Consider the following 17384-nt stretch of genomic DNA (forward strand, 5'->3'; position numbering starts at 1 on the left):
CATTCTTGTATTGATTCTTATATGTGCTCTGACTGGGGATCAAACCTACAATCTTGGCATACCGGGACAAAGCTCTAACCAACGGAGCTACCTGGCCAGGGCTTTATTTTAATATGTCTCCAGTTCCCAGTATTCAGCATTTGGCATATTCTTACTTTCATGCTCAGTAATAGAAGTAAAAGTTGCATTTAAAAATAGGAATATAGGAATCCACCACAAGGCAAATTATTGATTGCAATGTCCTCCTTTTTATTAAATTATAAAACTGTTGTCAATACACACACTTTTGGAAATGTGTTTTTCTTTTTAGCTTCTTTTGTGGAGCACAAACAAAATATTTCTATACCAATTTCTTGGTCTTCAAGCTATTTAGCACTGGTAGCCAAACTACCAAGAATAGCTATTATATATAGTCAGAATTTATGGAAAATGTTACAAAGACAAATGCCTCGAAAAGATGACACAGTGCAGAGAAAACCACAGCTATTAAACTGGTATAAAAATTTAGTCAAAATGTTTTAGTCCATTATGGCTTTGCATAAAGCTTCAAAGGAAGAAAATTTAAGACACTTCTCCTCAAAGGCACTTAGAGCTGTAATAAAATACTTCTTTGAATTTAGTTGGAGTCCGATAGTATTTTTATTCCTTTTTTCACATTCTGTCTCACACTGAAACAGTCCTTGAATACAGCCATTAAAGAAAAATAGTTTTCACTTCTTAATATACATGTTAAAAATACGCAAACAGAATTAATACAGATTTTGGTCCACTGAAGCAGGCAACAGTATCAAACTGTAGTGTTTCTCTTAATTCTGAGCAAAAAGCCACGAAGTCCCCAGACCCAGTCCCACCAATAGAAGCTTCAGTTCTGAATTTGCATTGGTTATCCCCTGGGCTCCACATGAAGAAATAAGAGCTCAGGTCCCACCACATGTCCACAGTGCATTTTAACTGGAAAGAAGGATCCCATGGCTCGGCAGGAGTGTTGCCCTGAGGTGGTGACAACAGGGTACGGAAGAGTCAGTTCTCAGATATCTACAATTCCGTGTCCCGGTATCGGGAAGGCTGGCCATAATAACCGCGCTTTGAGTGTTCCGACAGCTGCTGGCGATATTCTTCCTCCTCCACGTCACTGCCGTAACTTCCTCTGGCATCCTGATAGAGTCTTGAAGGACCTTTCTGTGGCTCAGGGGGTCTGGAACTAAAATAGTGACAGGGTTAAATGCACAGCAGGCAATCACCCAAGACAGATCGCTTACTTCTGGGCCACACTCTGAGCTGATAAACCAGGGACACTCCTGGCCCTGCTGCAGGTTCACAGAGTGAAGGGGGTGGCAGTAGGCCCACCTCGGTAGTGAGGGAGGAAGCCATTCTTAGTGCTTGCTGACCTAAGAATTCCCCTGCTGGATGGGGAGGGGGTATCCTCCTAACCCCTAAGTTCATTGGCTACAGTGTCACTATTTGAAGGTGAAGAAATATGCCCCTAGTTTTCTGCTGCTGTAAAACTAGACTCTAGCTTTCAGTCAGAACAGACACAAGAAAAGGGATTTATTTTTTTCTCCTATTCTCGGAAGGAGGAAATGATCCCGTGTAAAACCTCAACAGGAAGACACTATGATAATTCCCAGTGCTTATGTAGCGCTTTTCTTTTTTTTTTAGTGAGAGGAGGGGAGGCAGAGAAACAGACTCCTGCAATGTGCCAGACCAGGATCCTTTTGGCAAGCCCATTAGGGGGCGATGCTCTGCCCACCTGGGGCAGTTGTTTCATACTTGGCTGCTCAGAAACCAAGCCACTTTTTTAGTGCCTGAGGGGGAGGTCACAGAGCCATCCTCAGCGCCAGGGGGCAACTACTGGACCTAATCAAGCCATGGCTGTTGGGGGTGGGGGGAGAGAGAAAGAGAGAAGGGGTAGAGAAGCAGATAGTCACTTCACCTGTGTATCCTGACAGGGAATCGAACCTGGGATATCCAAACGCCAGGCCAATGTTCTACCACTGAGCCAACCGGCCAGGGCCTATAGCATTTTTTAAATGCAGCATCTTACCAACATCAGTCAATTTATTGTCATCGTCCATTCAGACCCCAGTTGAGCACAAGTGGCCTGACTTTGTTAGGTGATGCAAAGGAGTTAAGGAGCTTGAAGAGCCAGAAAATAGTAGCAACAAAAAAGGTATAGGCAGTGGTGGGATTCAGCCAGTTCGCACCAGTTTGGCAGAACCAACATCTAATTTTTTGTTGAGTTTGGCGAACCGGTTGTTTAAATGGTACTTGTAATCAGGGTTCTCTCTAAGGTGGGTGCCTGGGCAGCGGCCCAATGTGAAAATCACAAAGTTACATTCCTTACTCTTTTTTAACGTTCATCTGCACAACAGCGTATTCTAAGCACCCACAGTAACGTTCGTTCCGTCCATGGGGGGAAAAATTGCAAGTGAGGATACCAATCAAGAAGCAATATGGAAATATCTTAAATAACAGTTTCATTGCTTTTTGTCAGATATTATTTAATATTTTTTCATTTACATTTTAAAATTCTTATAATCTAATTTTGTATACCTTTTATTCTCATTTAAGTATTAAATGCATGAAATAATAAACTACCTTTTGCTATATCTTTTCTATACTTAAAATGGTCATTAGGGCAGAGAGCCAGTTGTTAAATTATTTGAATGCCGCCACTGGGTACAAGCTCCAGGAATTCTGCTCATGCGCTATCCTGATATGATTTAACATATCTGTGCTTCAGTGTATCAAGGAAACTAACTCGAAATGCCACTTATTATGCTTTGTCAGAGAGTTTTAGAACAAGCAAAATTACCATGAAAATTTGATTCTGTAATCCTTACAATTAAATTTGTCTAAGTAAGGTAAACTGTTGACCAGGGGAAAACTCTTTTCATTACTTTGAAATGTAGGTGAATAAAATGCTTTCCAAGAACTCCAAATCCTAAGTAACCCTCACCTATAGATCTATGCTGGCCGAAGAGCCCTTACCTTGTGTACTGGGGTGAGCCAGGGTCTGGCTTGTGGGTTTTGATTGGAACTGCATAGATATCAGGATGCTTCTGAGCAATTTCAATCTGTAGTAATTAAGAAAAAAAATGAGTAAGAGGGAAAGAATGAACCATTGGACAGTCGGCTTGCTGGTTTCCCGCTGGTCCCGTTTTCCAATCCCATTTTAAAGAGGCACACCAATAGCTGACAATCTGGAAATGACATGCATAGGATGTGCCCTCAGCTTCTTCAGCATGTGAACAACCCTTTTGTGTTTGCGCAGTGGAAAAAGAACTGCGAATCATTTTACTGAAATGAAACTTATTTAAAATTCTTACTGTTGACATGTTAAAATAATCCAGTGGTTTAAAAACAATTACCCGTGCATTCTGTGCTTCTTGGAGCTCTTGCATTCTCTGTAACCTTGCCTTGTGATCCATCTTCTCAAATATTTTTACTTTGCCCAGGACAGACTTGGGTGTGCTGTCCTGCACCTCGCTGTCCTCCCCCGTCTCCTCACTCTCTGGGGGAGGGACGGGCGTGGAGGGCTTCAGTATAGGCCTACAGAAGGCAGGCTTTGCTGCAATAGGAGGAGGATGAGCCTTGGCCGGTGCCCCGGGAATTTCGTTACCAGCAGCGGCCAAAGAAGAGTTTGACTTGTATTCGTAGGATCTGGAGTAGTCAAAGGACTCTTCTCTGCTCTGGGTCCTGGCCTGCAAAAAAAAATAAAAGCAATAATATTTTTACCTTAGGTTTTCATTTTATTTTCACATCAGTATTAGCACTTTTAGCACTTTTAATACACTCCATTTCCTGATCAGTTTCCACAGGTGGTCAGCAAATACCATTGAGACACAGAATCAAATACGGGAGGGCCAACAGCCACTGGTCGGGTATCCTAACCCCTTCCTCACTTCCTACAGAAGAGTGGTCAAAGCTCTGGAAACCAAGAAGATGCTGGGGATGTGCTGGGGCTCTGCAGGCAGCTCAGACCTCGTTTCACTCTAGAGGGGATCTGAATTCTGGAGAAGACCTCAGAACCAGTCAGGCTTCAGGATCGAAGAGTGGGCTCCTGACTTCATGTCACACTGAGGGTACCTGCCCTAGCTGAAAGGTGAGGCGTGTCCAGCCATGGATGAGAATGGCACAGGGAGTGGGGAAGTCATATCATGCTAAATGCCCACTTTCCTTCATACTTGGATCTTAGGCCTGCTTGTAAATGACCACTGATGTATTTTATGAGATCGTTAAGTACTTCTGACAGCTCACATAATCAATTACACTGTATTCCTTTCATCTCATCTGAACTATTGAGTAAAATAGAACAATTTCATTGAGTTATAAGGAAAAGGCTATAGCCATGGCTTTGATTTAGAGAAGAGGTAAAGAATCAGGACACACGCCCATGTGTTCTTATCTTGATTTTGTTCTGGATAATGATTTACATAAAAAATAAGCTAAGCCACCCTCATAATAGGAGGCATTGTTAAACAGTGGTGGTGGTGGTTTTCTTTACTAGATCATCAGTAAGGATTTTTCTGCTGCGTCTAAATCAGATTGTGGGCAGAAAACTCTAATTGGGCAGAAAAAGAAAAACAGAGTCCGAGGTTGGTCATTCTGGGCATTCAGTATTATCAAACTTTTCTCCTCCATCGATTAACAAGTTAATTGAAAAATACTAACAGTTTTAAAATTGACCATTCTCCTAAATCTTCCTGTCCCTCTTTCCTATCTTTTTGCCTGTCCCTAATTTCTGGGTTCACCCAGTGGGACCAAAGGCACATCCTAATTGACAAACAGTGAGTCAAAAACACAATCCAACACCATCTTATTGTGTGTGATGTTCCGTGGTGACGAAGGGCGCTCCGGGGGAGTCGGCTTCCTCTTCCTTCCCATCCCGGGCTTCCCAGCCACATACCTTGGGCGGCTCTGGCTTGAATGCCGGGGGTGGGCTATTGTCCCTAAGCTGGTCTCTGCTAGGAGCCCTCCTCATCTGAGCTCGTGGCTCTGGGCTGGATTTCCTTATGCTCTACAAGACATAAAGGTTCATTCACAACAAGGATATCACAGCAGAGAGAAAAAAGCACTCATCTGCTTTGCTGCAGTTCCAAGGACTTGCAGAAGGTCAGAATTTGAGGGTTACACCTTGCTACAAGTTCCTAAATTGCATAAGCTGAAATGCTGACCTAGGGCTTTTCTACTGAAAAGGCAGAAACCAGGCATATTCCCATTAGCAAAGGCTTAAGATATATATTTTTTTTAACTAGATGCATCCATTGTGGGAAGCATCCATTGTAGTAGTCTCCTCCTTTAACGTATAAAAGAAAATATATAATATCTAAAGTCTAAAATATCTTTTGTCACATTAAGCATTAGCTATCTGTATCAACAGACATAAAGGAGTTAAATTTATTCTTTAAAACATGTCCACTGGTATATACTAATTTTTTCATCTTGATGGGTTTTATCTTCTCCTTCACCTTAAATTCTGGATATTTCTATTTCATAAAGAATAAAAATCATTCACTGAAATGCACTAAGTTGCTAAAGGGTAGTCCATAGATTTACCCAAATATATGAATAATCTCATCTACAAAGACCATTATCCCAATGTTCTCTGAGGTGCGACTAATAATTGCTCTGGTCCCGACTTAGTACCTGTCGATGTGATTTCTAGGATCACAGATGCTGTCTATTCATTGGCCAGTGTATGCACAGTACACGTGATCAGACATGTATTTGATCATGAACTCAATTCAAAAATTGAAATAAGAGAGAGAAGGAAACTGATGGGGAAACACTCAGGAGCTTTAGCAAGATTAGAAAGGTTACAGGGAGGATGGAGAAGAAGCAGGGATACCTAAAAGTACAGAAAGAGAGGCCTAATCAAAGGTTACAAGTAAATACAACAAATTGTATTTAAAAAATAATACCCCACCTGCAATTTGGACAACCAGCCCATAAAGCTGTTCAGCTTATCCACCCTGCCCAAGGCCACTTAGTTCCTGTCCTGCTTCCCCAGGGACCACTACCACAGCCGTGCGGGCGCTGACTTGGAATGAGAGACTCCCTACAAGTCACTTGTTTCAACCCTTAGGAATACCTTCCACAGCACCCTGAATTAAGAGCTGTCCAGAAGAATTCCAGTGAAGCACCAGCACCTCCGTTTCCTGCCCACGGCCTCGCAGCCAGTGGCCTGCCTCGCCTCACCTCCTCGTGCTGCACCGGCTCCGAGGAGCGGGTGATGGAAGACACCAGCGGCTCCTCAGCTGGCTCATCCAGCTCATTGTCAGTGTAGGCACCTCCTTCGCCGTCGGTGTCTTCAAAGTCACTGATGAGACGGCTGTCGCAACTCAGATAGTCCGCGCCCATGGCGGTTAAGTAGGACATTCGGTCTTCGGGGTCATCATCCATCCCTTCCATCTAGAGGAATTTGTTTTGGAGGGTCAGTGGGGTGTGACATGGCTCCTGGGAGTGGGGACTCAAGAAAATTCCCAAGAACACAGCCAAGTGACTGAAACCTTGATGCGTTTGAGAGAGGGAAGTCAACTTTATTTCCCTGAAATCACTTGGCTTTAAATTCCTATGTTAACTTTTGTGCAGGGACTGAAATTAGGAACCCTCCACCCTATCTATCTGTGCCACCATCCATCTCATAGAGAGCGACTGAGTCATGCTTCCTCAGACTGGGGTGCTTTGTCTTCCAGAACCTGGCTTCTCTTCAGCCTCTTCTGCTGGTACTTGTCTCCTAGTAACCAATGCACGCTGCCTTGTGCTGCACACCTCTTCACTCAACCACAAGATTTCAAATCCTTGAGGGCAGATGCTCTGTCCTATTCAACTTGTTGTCACCACGGAGGCTGGCACAGAGCCTTAGCAGGCTGTAAGCATTCAGGAGATGCTAGACACCTCGACTAAGCATGCAGTTACCAAAGAGCAAGACTAAGGCTCAACAATCTCATGGGTAATTGACTCATTTCCACAGTGAAACTGTCCCTTTAAGCTACCTAAATTCGACTGGATTACAGAAGCCTACCACCAAAGGCTCCCCAAACCACAGGAAGTTATACACTCTGCATCCTCCCTGCGTGGAGCTATGCATAACCTACGGCCACAGATGAGAAGCTAGCCAATTGTAAAAGCCTGCACAAGTTTCCTAATGCCCTCTTATCACTTAAACACCTAGGGCCCATTCTCTGCCAATCTTTAAGCAAATGATTCCACCTCCATTTGCTTGTTTTCTGTTAATTGTTAGTCAGGTTTTCTGCACCCCTCCACTTCATCTCTCACCTCCGCTGAGTTTCCCCCTCCTTAGTAAGCTGTGGGACTCAGCTCGAGATCTTGTAAGCTCTGATTAGTGTGCTTGGAATACAACACTAGTTACTACGTTAAAAGTAAAAGGGAAGTGAATGTAGGGTTGCATGTATCACAATCTGCTTTTCTTCCAAAAGCCCTTTCACTTTATCACTTTTTTCAGAGAATTTATAATAGTGCAAATTTGATTAGCACGTGTGACAGAATACCTTCGAATGGGCATGGCTTTACTACATTCACTACCCTCTTGAGAAAAGATTCAAAACACGGACTCTCACCTCGCAGCAGAGCATCTATGCACATACCTTTCCTTCAGAGACCCAAACTGCTTCTCCCTGCTGATGCTGAATCGTGTCCTTCAAGCTGCCAAACCAGCTATCGTTGGCCGCATTTAGGTTGATTGTAGCTATAGAAATGTAAGCAAAAAAGATTTGCATCAATTTCCCAAGCAATGTTTACTTAAAAACTTATTTGACATAATTCAGACTCATTTCTATCATATCTGAATTAAAACTTTGGCAAATGCAAGAGAAAGTTTGCACACATTTGAATGCTAAATCTCTTTAGTTGAGTTTACATTACAGATGGATGTTATAAACTTAAATTAAAGAATGAATTTCAGGCCCTGGCCGGTTGGCTCAGCGGTAGAGCGTCGGCCTAGCGTGCGGAGGACCTGGGTTCGATTCCTGGCCAGGGCACACAGGAGAAGCGCCCATTTGCTTCTCCACCCCTCCGCCGCGCTTTCCTCTCTGTCTCTCTCTTCCCCTCCCGCAGCCAAGGCTCCATTGGAGCAAAGATGGCCCGGGCGCTGGGGATGGCTCCTTGGCCTCTGCCCCAGGCGCTAGAGTGGCTCTGGTCGCAACATGGAGACGCCCAGGATGGGCAGAGCACCGCCCCCTGGTGGGCAGAGCGTCGCCCCATGGTGGGCATGCCGGGTGGATCCCGGTCGGGCGCATGCGGGAGTCTGTCTGACTGTCTCTCCCTGTTTCCAGCTTCAGAAAAATGAAAAAAAAAAGAAGAAGAAAAAAAAAAAGAAGAAGAAAAAAAAAAAAGAATGAATTTCAGAATGTCTATCCTTCAGAAAAGCTAGCTTTATTTATTTATCTTATTTTACTTTTTTTAAAATTTTCAATGAGAGTAAGGAAGATACAGAGACAGACTTCTGCATGCACCCCAACTGGGATCTACCTAGCAGCCCCCATCTGGGGCTGATGCTCTGCCCATCTGGGGTCACTTGCAACTGAGCTATTTTTAGCACCTGAGGCAAAAGCTTGATGGAGCGAGCCATCCTCAGGGCCCGGGGACGGCGTGCTCAAATCAATCGAGCCATCACTGCAGGAAAAGAGAAAGGGAGAGAGAAAGAGAAAAAGAGAGAGAGAGAAGGGAGAAAGGGAGAAGTAGATGGTTGCCTCTCCTGTATGCCCTAACCATGGATAGAACCCAGGACTTCCACACCAGGTTGAAGCTCTACGGCTGAACCAACTGGCCAGGGCCTGGAAAAGCTGCCTTTAAAAATATGTTTTTAAAGAGTGTATTTTCAGGAAGATAAGACACCTAAAACAGATATAAAGCACCATTATTTTAAAGACTATTACACAGACATGTATATTGTAACTAAGAAAACTATACACTAGTATACTGTTGGATACCACCAATAAAGTACTGAAAGTAATATTTAAATGTATAACATTTTGATAGGCTTAAACATTTTAGACTATACATACAGATTAACCTAGCTCTATAGGAATACATTCAGTAATATACACTTTCTATTCAGAACAAGATTTATTGTATATAATAGCACTTCCTAAGGATTGACCAAGCACTTTACAAATACCTTACTACATGGATTCGCTCATTTCATGCCCACACAAACCTTGAGAGGTACGTACTGACATCATCCCCATGTTACAGGACAGAAACTGAGGCACAGTAGGAGAACTATCCCAACGCCTCACATCAAATAAGTAAAGAACCCTAAATGCAAACTCAGGCTTTGCTTTTAGAGCCTATAGCCACACTCACTGCACAACACAGCCCATCTAAAAGCATGGCTTTAAAGCACCAATATAAAACTTATGCAAATTATTCTTTAGCAATATGTATCTATGGACCCAATGGAGATAAATCAGACATGCAAATTAAATTGGTCCTGAATAATAAATTAAATTGGACCTAAAATGATCACAGTGCAGTAAATTAGGACTAAAAAAACCCACACAAAATAAAACTACAATGCAGTAGCCTTTTCTTAGAAGTGTATGGCAAAAGAAAATTAGGGCTTATTGGTAAAGGCTGTTTAGCACCCTGCTCCATCTATCCTGAGGTCTGCATAATTCTTCATAGATAGCCAAAAAAGAACCATTAAGCAAATTTTGTAAGCAATTATACTTCAAGTTTTCTTCCTGGTAATAAACACCACTCTTTCATTTTAAAAAGTTCTAACACTGACCTTGGAAAATCCTAAGGGAGCTTACAATTTCCCTGGTTATTAATTATTTATAGCATTAGAATAAACTGATACATCAGACAACTCAAAAAGATTAACCTTGATTCCTGGGGCTTTTGTATCCTTATCGTGGTACTTTACAATCATTATTCTGCTCCTGGGTAAAGCGTGGTGCCACAGTACTTAAATATAGAAATGAAACTGTACACCCCCAAGACAACATGAGTGATTTGCACTGAATGTATAGAAAGCATTAAGCTGCCTTTCTGAGCTTTAAATTGAAGTTGTATGAAATGAGTATAGTCCATATCTATCATGAGGAAAGCCTAGTTCAAGGAGCCATTTACAAAATGCAGAAAATATGTTCATTTTCCCTGATAAAATGAAAAAGGTCATAAAACCTCTTACTGAATTCACAATGAGTCAAATATATGAAAATGTCCTAAAATTGCTTGTGGTAATGGCTGCACCACTCTGAGTATACTAAAACCCACTGAATTTTACACTGTAAATGGATGAATTGTAGGATATGTAAAGTAAATCTCAATTAAGCTATTCATGTGGCACGGATGCCCCTAAACAGACAAGTGTCAACCAAGGTGCCCAGGCAGACAGCACAGCATCCTCCATCCACTCCCTTGGTCACCAGTCTCTGCAATCCCCGGGGAAACCAGAAGTTGCCTACTGCAAACTTTCAGCTGCTACAAGATCCACTTTCCCTCCCAAGCCTTTTCAATGACTACATACTGACACAGATTTTTTTTTTACAATATGTAACATTCAAAGAAGATAAAATAAAGTAATATTACTACTAATAATCAGTAGCATTTACTAGTACTTCCCGAGTCCCAGGGCTGGCCCTGCACAAATTTCACATTAATGAAACCCATGAAAGCTGATAAAAATGTCAATATCCTGTGATACTTTAAAATTCCTGCAATTTCCTAAGACAGAAATTGCCCTGCCTGGGTCTCTAAGTCCACAATTCCATTTCAGTGGTCTGCAAACCATGAACTGAGTGTTTCAGGAATTCCAAGAAGACATGGAATTTAATCCTTCTGTTTTTAAAAAAATAACTTTTCTTGACTTGTACATGCAAACGTATCCTATAATATTCTTTTTTACTGGAAAGGAGGAAGGGGCAGCCCAACACTTGAACTCATGCTGACGGGTTAATACGCTTTTGAGCAAATCTCATAATAAAGCTTCCCTTGTCATCTCCTCTTAATTGAGTAGTACCCTGGGTCTGAAAGGACAGCCAGTTTAATACTGTCATAATTTAAAAAGTCACCTATGGGACAGGGTTTTCTTGTTACTGTCCAATAAGGAAAAAGAAGGATATTGAGCCTAGCAATACTACAGGCACTATAAGCCTGGATTTTGAATGATGTGTTCATCAAAGCAGCTCTACTATTCCTACTTATTAATTCATAAAAGTCTCATAAATGTAAAATCGTAAAAGCCTCTGATTCTGGCCACAACACATACAATCAAGTAATAGCCCGGCCAGGCTGGGTGAGACACAGGGAATAGAAAGCGCTTAATGGCGACCATCCACGCAGCTTTGAGGAGTCAAATCAGAAGTTTGGAACCATCTGTAAAAGGTCATTTGGTAGAATAGAAAGCTTGTTGGTAACAGTTATTTGGTGCTCTGTTCCATCTATCCTTAAAGATTGCAGAACTCCAGAGATTGGCAACATATGGTGAGAATGGATCACTTCAAAATTTCAGATGAAGCCCTGGCCGGTTGGCTCAGCGGTAAAGCGTCGGCCTAGCATGCGGAGGACCCGGGTTCGATTCCCGGCCAGGGCACACAGGAGAAGCGCCCATTTGCTTCTCCACCCCTCCGCCGCGCTTTCCTCTCTGTCTCTCTCTTCCCCTCCCGCAGCCAAGGCTCCATTGGAGCAAAGATGGCCCGGGCGCTGGGGATGGCTCTGTGGCCTCTGCCTCAGGCGCTAGAGTGGCTCTGGTCGCAACATGGCGACGCCCAGGATGGGCAGAGCATCGCCCCCTGGTGGGCAGAGCGTCGCCCCATGGTGGGCGTGCCGGGTGGATCCCGGTCGGGCACATGCGGGAGTCTGTCTGACTGTCTCTCCCTGTTTCCAGCTTCAGAAAAATGAAAAAAAAAAAAAAAATTCAGATGAAACTAGATGTTCAGTGTCTACATTTCCATTCCAGCCTCTGACTTGAGTTACCCTAAAACCTTCAGTTTCTTGATGAGCTTAGGCAAGAAATGGTCTGGTATGCCAGAGGCAGTTCTAATTAAGCCACAGTTATGCCATGCCTACTCACTAGTTCCCATGCTGGCCTTTGGCACATGAGCTGGATCATGCACAGTCCCTGCCTTCAAAGATCTCATAATTTATCAGTAGAGCTGAATCAGGAGTTGTTAACTTCTACACATGGGCTCTTCAAGATCCTCACTCAGATCCGGACATCTATTGTGGCCTCTGCTTCAAAGAGCAAATGATGGTAATTCAGAGGTAGATAGAGGGAGTGACCCAGAGTCACTGCCTCCTCCTTCCGCTCTGCCCTCACTCCACAGCCCATTACTTCCCTTGCTGGTATCTCATATCTTCACATGAACCCCAAATTCAACTCTCTGAGAGAGGCTTCTAGCCATTCAATGGACTTGAGTTTGAGTGAAGGTGGGAGTGGAAGGGGGGATGAAGTAGGCATAGGCTGAACATGTCACAATCACATGGGCCTCGGTTAAATGGATATTCTGATAAATGGAGGAACTGCACTGTGTGACCTTCAACGTTAGAAGAATAAGTCTGTGCTCTAACGTAGATTATTGGACACACACTCAGAGATGTCCTAGTTTCAATCTGGGCCAGCCATACACTAGACATGTGCCCTTGCCAAAGTCACTTGGCCTTTCTTATGGCCTAAAATAACAGGGCACAGAAAAGACTGAGACACTGTTACCTATTACTATAATAAAAATAGTAATATTAATTATTGCTATATGATTATTACAATTAGTAGTAGCAGTAGTAAAAATGACAGAGGGAAGATTATGTATGAATATATCAAAAGCACAAGCTCTTATGCCTCTACACTCATAAACTCCAGTTTATGGTGTACCAGTTCATTCACTAAATTACTTCTTAGTGCAGCATTTTGCCATAGTGTTAAGTAGTGCAGCTCACTGGTCAACAACAAAAGCCTGTGACTATAAAACAACAGTCTAGGCCCTGGCCGGTTGGCTTAGCGGTAGAGCGTCGGCCTGGCGTGCGGGAGACCCGGGTTCGATTTCTGGCCAGGGCACATAGGAGAAGCGCCCATTTGCTTCTCCACCCCCCCCCTTCCTCTCTGTCTCTCTCTTCCCCTCCCGCATCCAAGGCTCCATTGGAGCAAAGATAGCCCGGGTGCTGGGGATGGCTCCTTGGCCTCTGCCCCAGGCGCTAGAGTGGCTCTGGTCGCGGCAGAGCGACACCCTGGAGGGGCAGAGCATCGCCCCCTGGTGGGCAGAGCATCGCCCGTGGTGGGCGTGCCAGGTGGATCCCGGTCGGGCGCATGCGGGAGTCTGTCTGACTGTCTCTCCCTGTTTCCAGCTTCAGAAAAATACAAAAAAATAAAATAAAATAAAAATAAAACAAAAGTCTAATAGGGACATACTTTCATCGCCCCCTCAGTGTCAGATATGCTAAATATGACATTGATTGAGGATGATTGGTGCTGAAGACAAAAGAGCTGTCATTACCATAAGGACATCCAGTCTCCTCATGTGGCTTTCACAAACTTTCATGACCAAAACTTTATGTAACTCTTTTTTTTTTTTTTTTGTATTCTTCCGAAGTTAGAAGCGGGGAGGCAGGCAGACAGAATCCCACATGCGCCCCACCAGGATCCACCCGGCATGCCCACCAGGGATGATGCTCTGCCCATCTGGGTGTTGCTCCATTGCATCCGGAGCCATTCCAGCACCGGAGGTGGAGGCCACAGAGCCATCCTCAGCACCCGGGCCAACTTTGCTCCAATGAAGCCTTGGCTGTGGGAGAAGAAGAGAGAGATAGAGGAAAGAGAGGGGGAAGGGTGGAGAAGCAGATGGGCGTTTCTCCTATGTGCCCTGACCAAGAATTGAACCCAGGACTTCCACACACTAGACCAATGCTCTACTGCTGAGCCAACCAGCCAGGGCTAGGGCTATGTAATTCTTTTAAACCTTTAATAATACCATATTCACTGAACTAGTCATTTATATAGGTAGCACATATAATCAGTTATTAAAACATGTCACATTCTCAAATTTTACTTTCATAAGTAATAGTAGCAGTGGTCTTCATTTCAAGACCTTTAAAAAGTATTCCTTTATGAAAAATTTAAACATATACAAAAGTAGAGAGAACAGTTTAATGAACTCCCATGGCCACATCATCCAGAACCAGTTTCAACAACTATCAGCTCCTGGCCAGTCTTGTATTGTCTGTACCCTACCCACTCTCCTCACTGAAGATTATTTAAGCAAAGCCTAAACACCATATTGTCATCTGTAAATATATGTATGTTAGGTTATCCATAACTAATCTGTTTAGTAAACATTCCCTAAAGACATAATCACAGAAAACATAATCACAACATGATTATCATCCTAAAACCAGCAGTAATAAATCCTTAATATCATCCAATTCCCAAAGTGTTCAAGTTTCCATTGAGGGGACCTTTTTCAACAACGAGACCAAGTTCCTATCACTTTGTAAGTCAGCATATGCGTGGATGGGTAAGGAGAGGACAGTGATGCCACCTATGGAGATGTCGGTCCCAGCTATAATGCGTGGCCCTATCACTAGCCTTGTAATCCTTCACAAAATTTTTTTTTTTTTTTGTATTTTTCTGAAGCTGGAATCGGGGAGAGACAGTCAGACAGACTCCCGCATGCGCCCGACCAGGATCCACCCGGCACGCTCACCAGGGGCGACGCTCTGCCCACCAGGGGTCGAAGCTCTGCCCCTCTGGGGCGTCGCTCTGCCGCGACCAGAGCCACTCTAGCGCCTGGGGCAGAGGCCAAGGAGCCATCCCCAGCGCCCGGGCCATCTTTGCTCCAATGGAGCCTTGGCTGCGGGAGGGGAAGAGAGAGACAGAGAGGAAGGAGGGGGTGGGGGTGGAGAAGCAAATGGGCGCTTCTCCTATGTGCCCTGGCCAGGAATCGAACCCGGGTCCCCCGCACGCCAGGCCGACGCTCTACCGCTGAGCCAACCGGCCAGGGCCCCTTCACAAAAATTTGAACCTCATCGCCTGACCAGGCGGTGGCGCAGTGGATAGAGCATTGAACTGGGATGCGGAAGACCCAGGTTCGAGACCCTGAGGTCGCCAGCTTGAGCCCAGCTCATCTGGTTTGAGCAAAAGGTCACCAGCTTGAGCCCAAGGTCACTGGCTCAAGCAAGGGGTTACTTGGTCTGCTGAAGGCCCGCAGTCAAGGCACATATGAGAAAGCAATCAATGAACGACTAGGGTGTTGCAACGCAACGAAAAACTAATGATTGATGCTTCTCATCTCTCCGTTCCTGTCTGTCCCTCTCTCTGACTCTCTCTCTGTCTCTGTAAAAAAAAAAAGGCCCTGGCTGGTTGGCTCAGCAGTGGAACGTCGGCCTGGTGTGCAGGGGACCTGGGTTCGATTCCTGGCCAGGGCACATAGGAGAGGCGCCTATTTGCTTCTCCACCCCCACCCCCTCCTTCCTCTCTGTCTCTCTCTTCCTCTCCCGCAGCCAAGGCTCCATTGGAGCAAAGATGGCCCGGGCGCTGGGGATGGCTCCTTGGCCTCTGCTCCAGGCACTAGAGTGGCTCTGGTCACGGCAGAGCGACGCCCTGGAGGGGCAGAGCGTCGCCCCTGGTAGGCGTGCCGGGTGGATCCCGGTCGGGTGCATGCGGGAGTCTGTCTGACTATCTCTTCCCGTTTCCAGCTTCAGGAAAAAAAAAAAAGAAAAGAAAGAAAAAAAAAGAGGGGAAAAAAAAATTGAACCTCATCTAAATAGCCAATTATTGTATGTCATGAATCTTTCTATTTCAAACTGTCAAAAGTATATACACAAACAACATGAGTCTAATACACACATTTTATAGGATTAGCTACTTTTCAAGGAGTTATGAGTAATATTTCAGATTACTATTCTCTGTTAGTATTCAGGTTATTTTCTTGTTTCTTTCATTCTTCAATTCTCTGCTTTTCACTTTGGAGCAAAGAGACTACATCTGAAATTTCACTTACCTGTAAAAAGATGTGCACAAGTTTTTTTAAGCTTGTTGGCTTGATCATATAACTTTCGAGAACTTTTGTTGGACGTTGGATTCAACCTTTGTCTCATGGTCTTGACACCTTGTCTAGAATCTGGGTTGAAAAATATCACAATTGGGAACCACTGAGTATAATTCAACAGGTCCACAGCTTTCGGAGTCACATCCAGTAGTGCGTGCTTATCCTGTTACAAATGGGGAAAAGGTATAAAAACGGTATGTAAAACTGTACAGCAATGAAGAATTTGTCTTAATAAGTAAAGGTGTCATCACATAAAATTTGTCAATTTAAATAAAAAAGCAGAAGACGTTTCTCTTCACATTATATCCACTTAGTATTATCAATCTATTGGAATTTCTGAGAAAATGGATTAACAGGTTATTGGGTACAATGCTGAGAACTCTGGGGAGAAAACAACACACCGCCACAGAATATCAAGAGTTTCCACACAAAGAAACATCTTGCATTTATGCTCACTTTTTATCATTTAACATTTCATTATAATTAAAATACAGACTCCATTCTCAGAAAGACTGCAACAAACCACAACTCAATTCTTTCTGACAACATGATGTTCAGATAAATTTTCTCACCTGTTCGATAATTTGCCTCACGGTATTTAAGCGTACCACCCCACTGGATTTCTCAGACCCTGCATCTTTCGGTTCCGTTTCTGCAAAAGCAAAAGCAAAAACAAGGGACTAAATAATTTTTTAGAAACCAGTGACTACCAAATTCTGTAAGTCAGCATCCGCAGTGATGAGACATCTGACATAAGGTGCAACCTGACCAGAGGAAATGGGAAGGAACCATACAGGTTGTTTTGCCAAATCAAATCATGAGGAAAGAGGCAGTGCAACAGGTGAGACAAGTGGCTTGGACTCTTCACAATGTCAAAGTCACAAAATAATTTAGAAAAATGAAGACTAGAAAGACATAAAAATCAAATGTATTTCAGGATCCTTGGTTGTGGTCTTAAATTAGATTTTTATTATTATTATTATTTATTTATTTATTTTTATTATTATTATTGAGAGGCAGGGAAGTGGGAAGGCAAAGAGGCTTCCACATGCGCTCCAACTGGGATCCACCTGGCAAGCCCTTTATAGGGTGATGCTCTGTCCATCTGGGGCAGCTGCTCCACTGTTTGGCAACCAAGCTATTTTAGTGCCTGAGGCAAGGCCATGGAGCCATCCTCCATGCCCAGGGCCAACTTGCTCAGACCATTCGAACCGTGGCTGGGGGGGGGGGGGGGGGAGAAAGGGAGACAGGGAGAGAAGCAGATGGTTGCTTCTCCTGTGTGCCCTGACCAGGAATGGACCCAGGACTTCCACACCCAAGCTGATGCTCTACCGCTAAGCCAACTGGCCAGGGAGGTTGCAGTCTGAATTT

General features: G+C 44.0%; 1 protein-coding gene across 7 annotated transcripts in view; it reads right to left on the minus strand.

Annotated features, from left to right (window-relative positions):
- Positions 1-225: 225 nt before the first annotated feature.
- The window catches only part of TJP2 (tight junction protein 2), a 140061-nt gene continuing 122902 nt past the window's right edge, over positions 226-17384 (minus strand). For 6 of the 7 annotated variants that reach the window (XM_066257132.1, XM_066257131.1, XM_066257133.1 and 3 more), the window contains 8 exons: positions 16586-16665; positions 15966-16176; positions 7611-7711; positions 6202-6414; positions 4910-5020; positions 3372-3704; positions 2992-3077; positions 226-1201 (listed from right to left, as the gene is read on the minus strand). In XM_066257132.1, the coding sequence (XP_066113229.1) occupies positions 1036-1201; positions 2992-3077; positions 3372-3704; positions 4910-5020; positions 6202-6414; positions 7611-7711; positions 15966-16176; positions 16586-16665 (1301 nt within the window). In that variant the 3' untranslated portion in view covers positions 226-1035. The remainder of the gene's footprint in view (positions 1202-2991; positions 3078-3371; positions 3705-4909; positions 5021-6201; positions 6415-7610; positions 7712-15965; positions 16177-16585; positions 16666-17384) is intronic. The other variant, XM_066257127.1, reaches the window with a different exon arrangement.

Source organism: Saccopteryx bilineata, chromosome 2 (assembly GCF_036850765.1).
Source record: "Saccopteryx bilineata isolate mSacBil1 chromosome 2, mSacBil1_pri_phased_curated, whole genome shotgun sequence".
Classification (NCBI taxonomy): Eukaryota; Metazoa; Chordata; class Mammalia; order Chiroptera; family Emballonuridae; genus Saccopteryx; species Saccopteryx bilineata.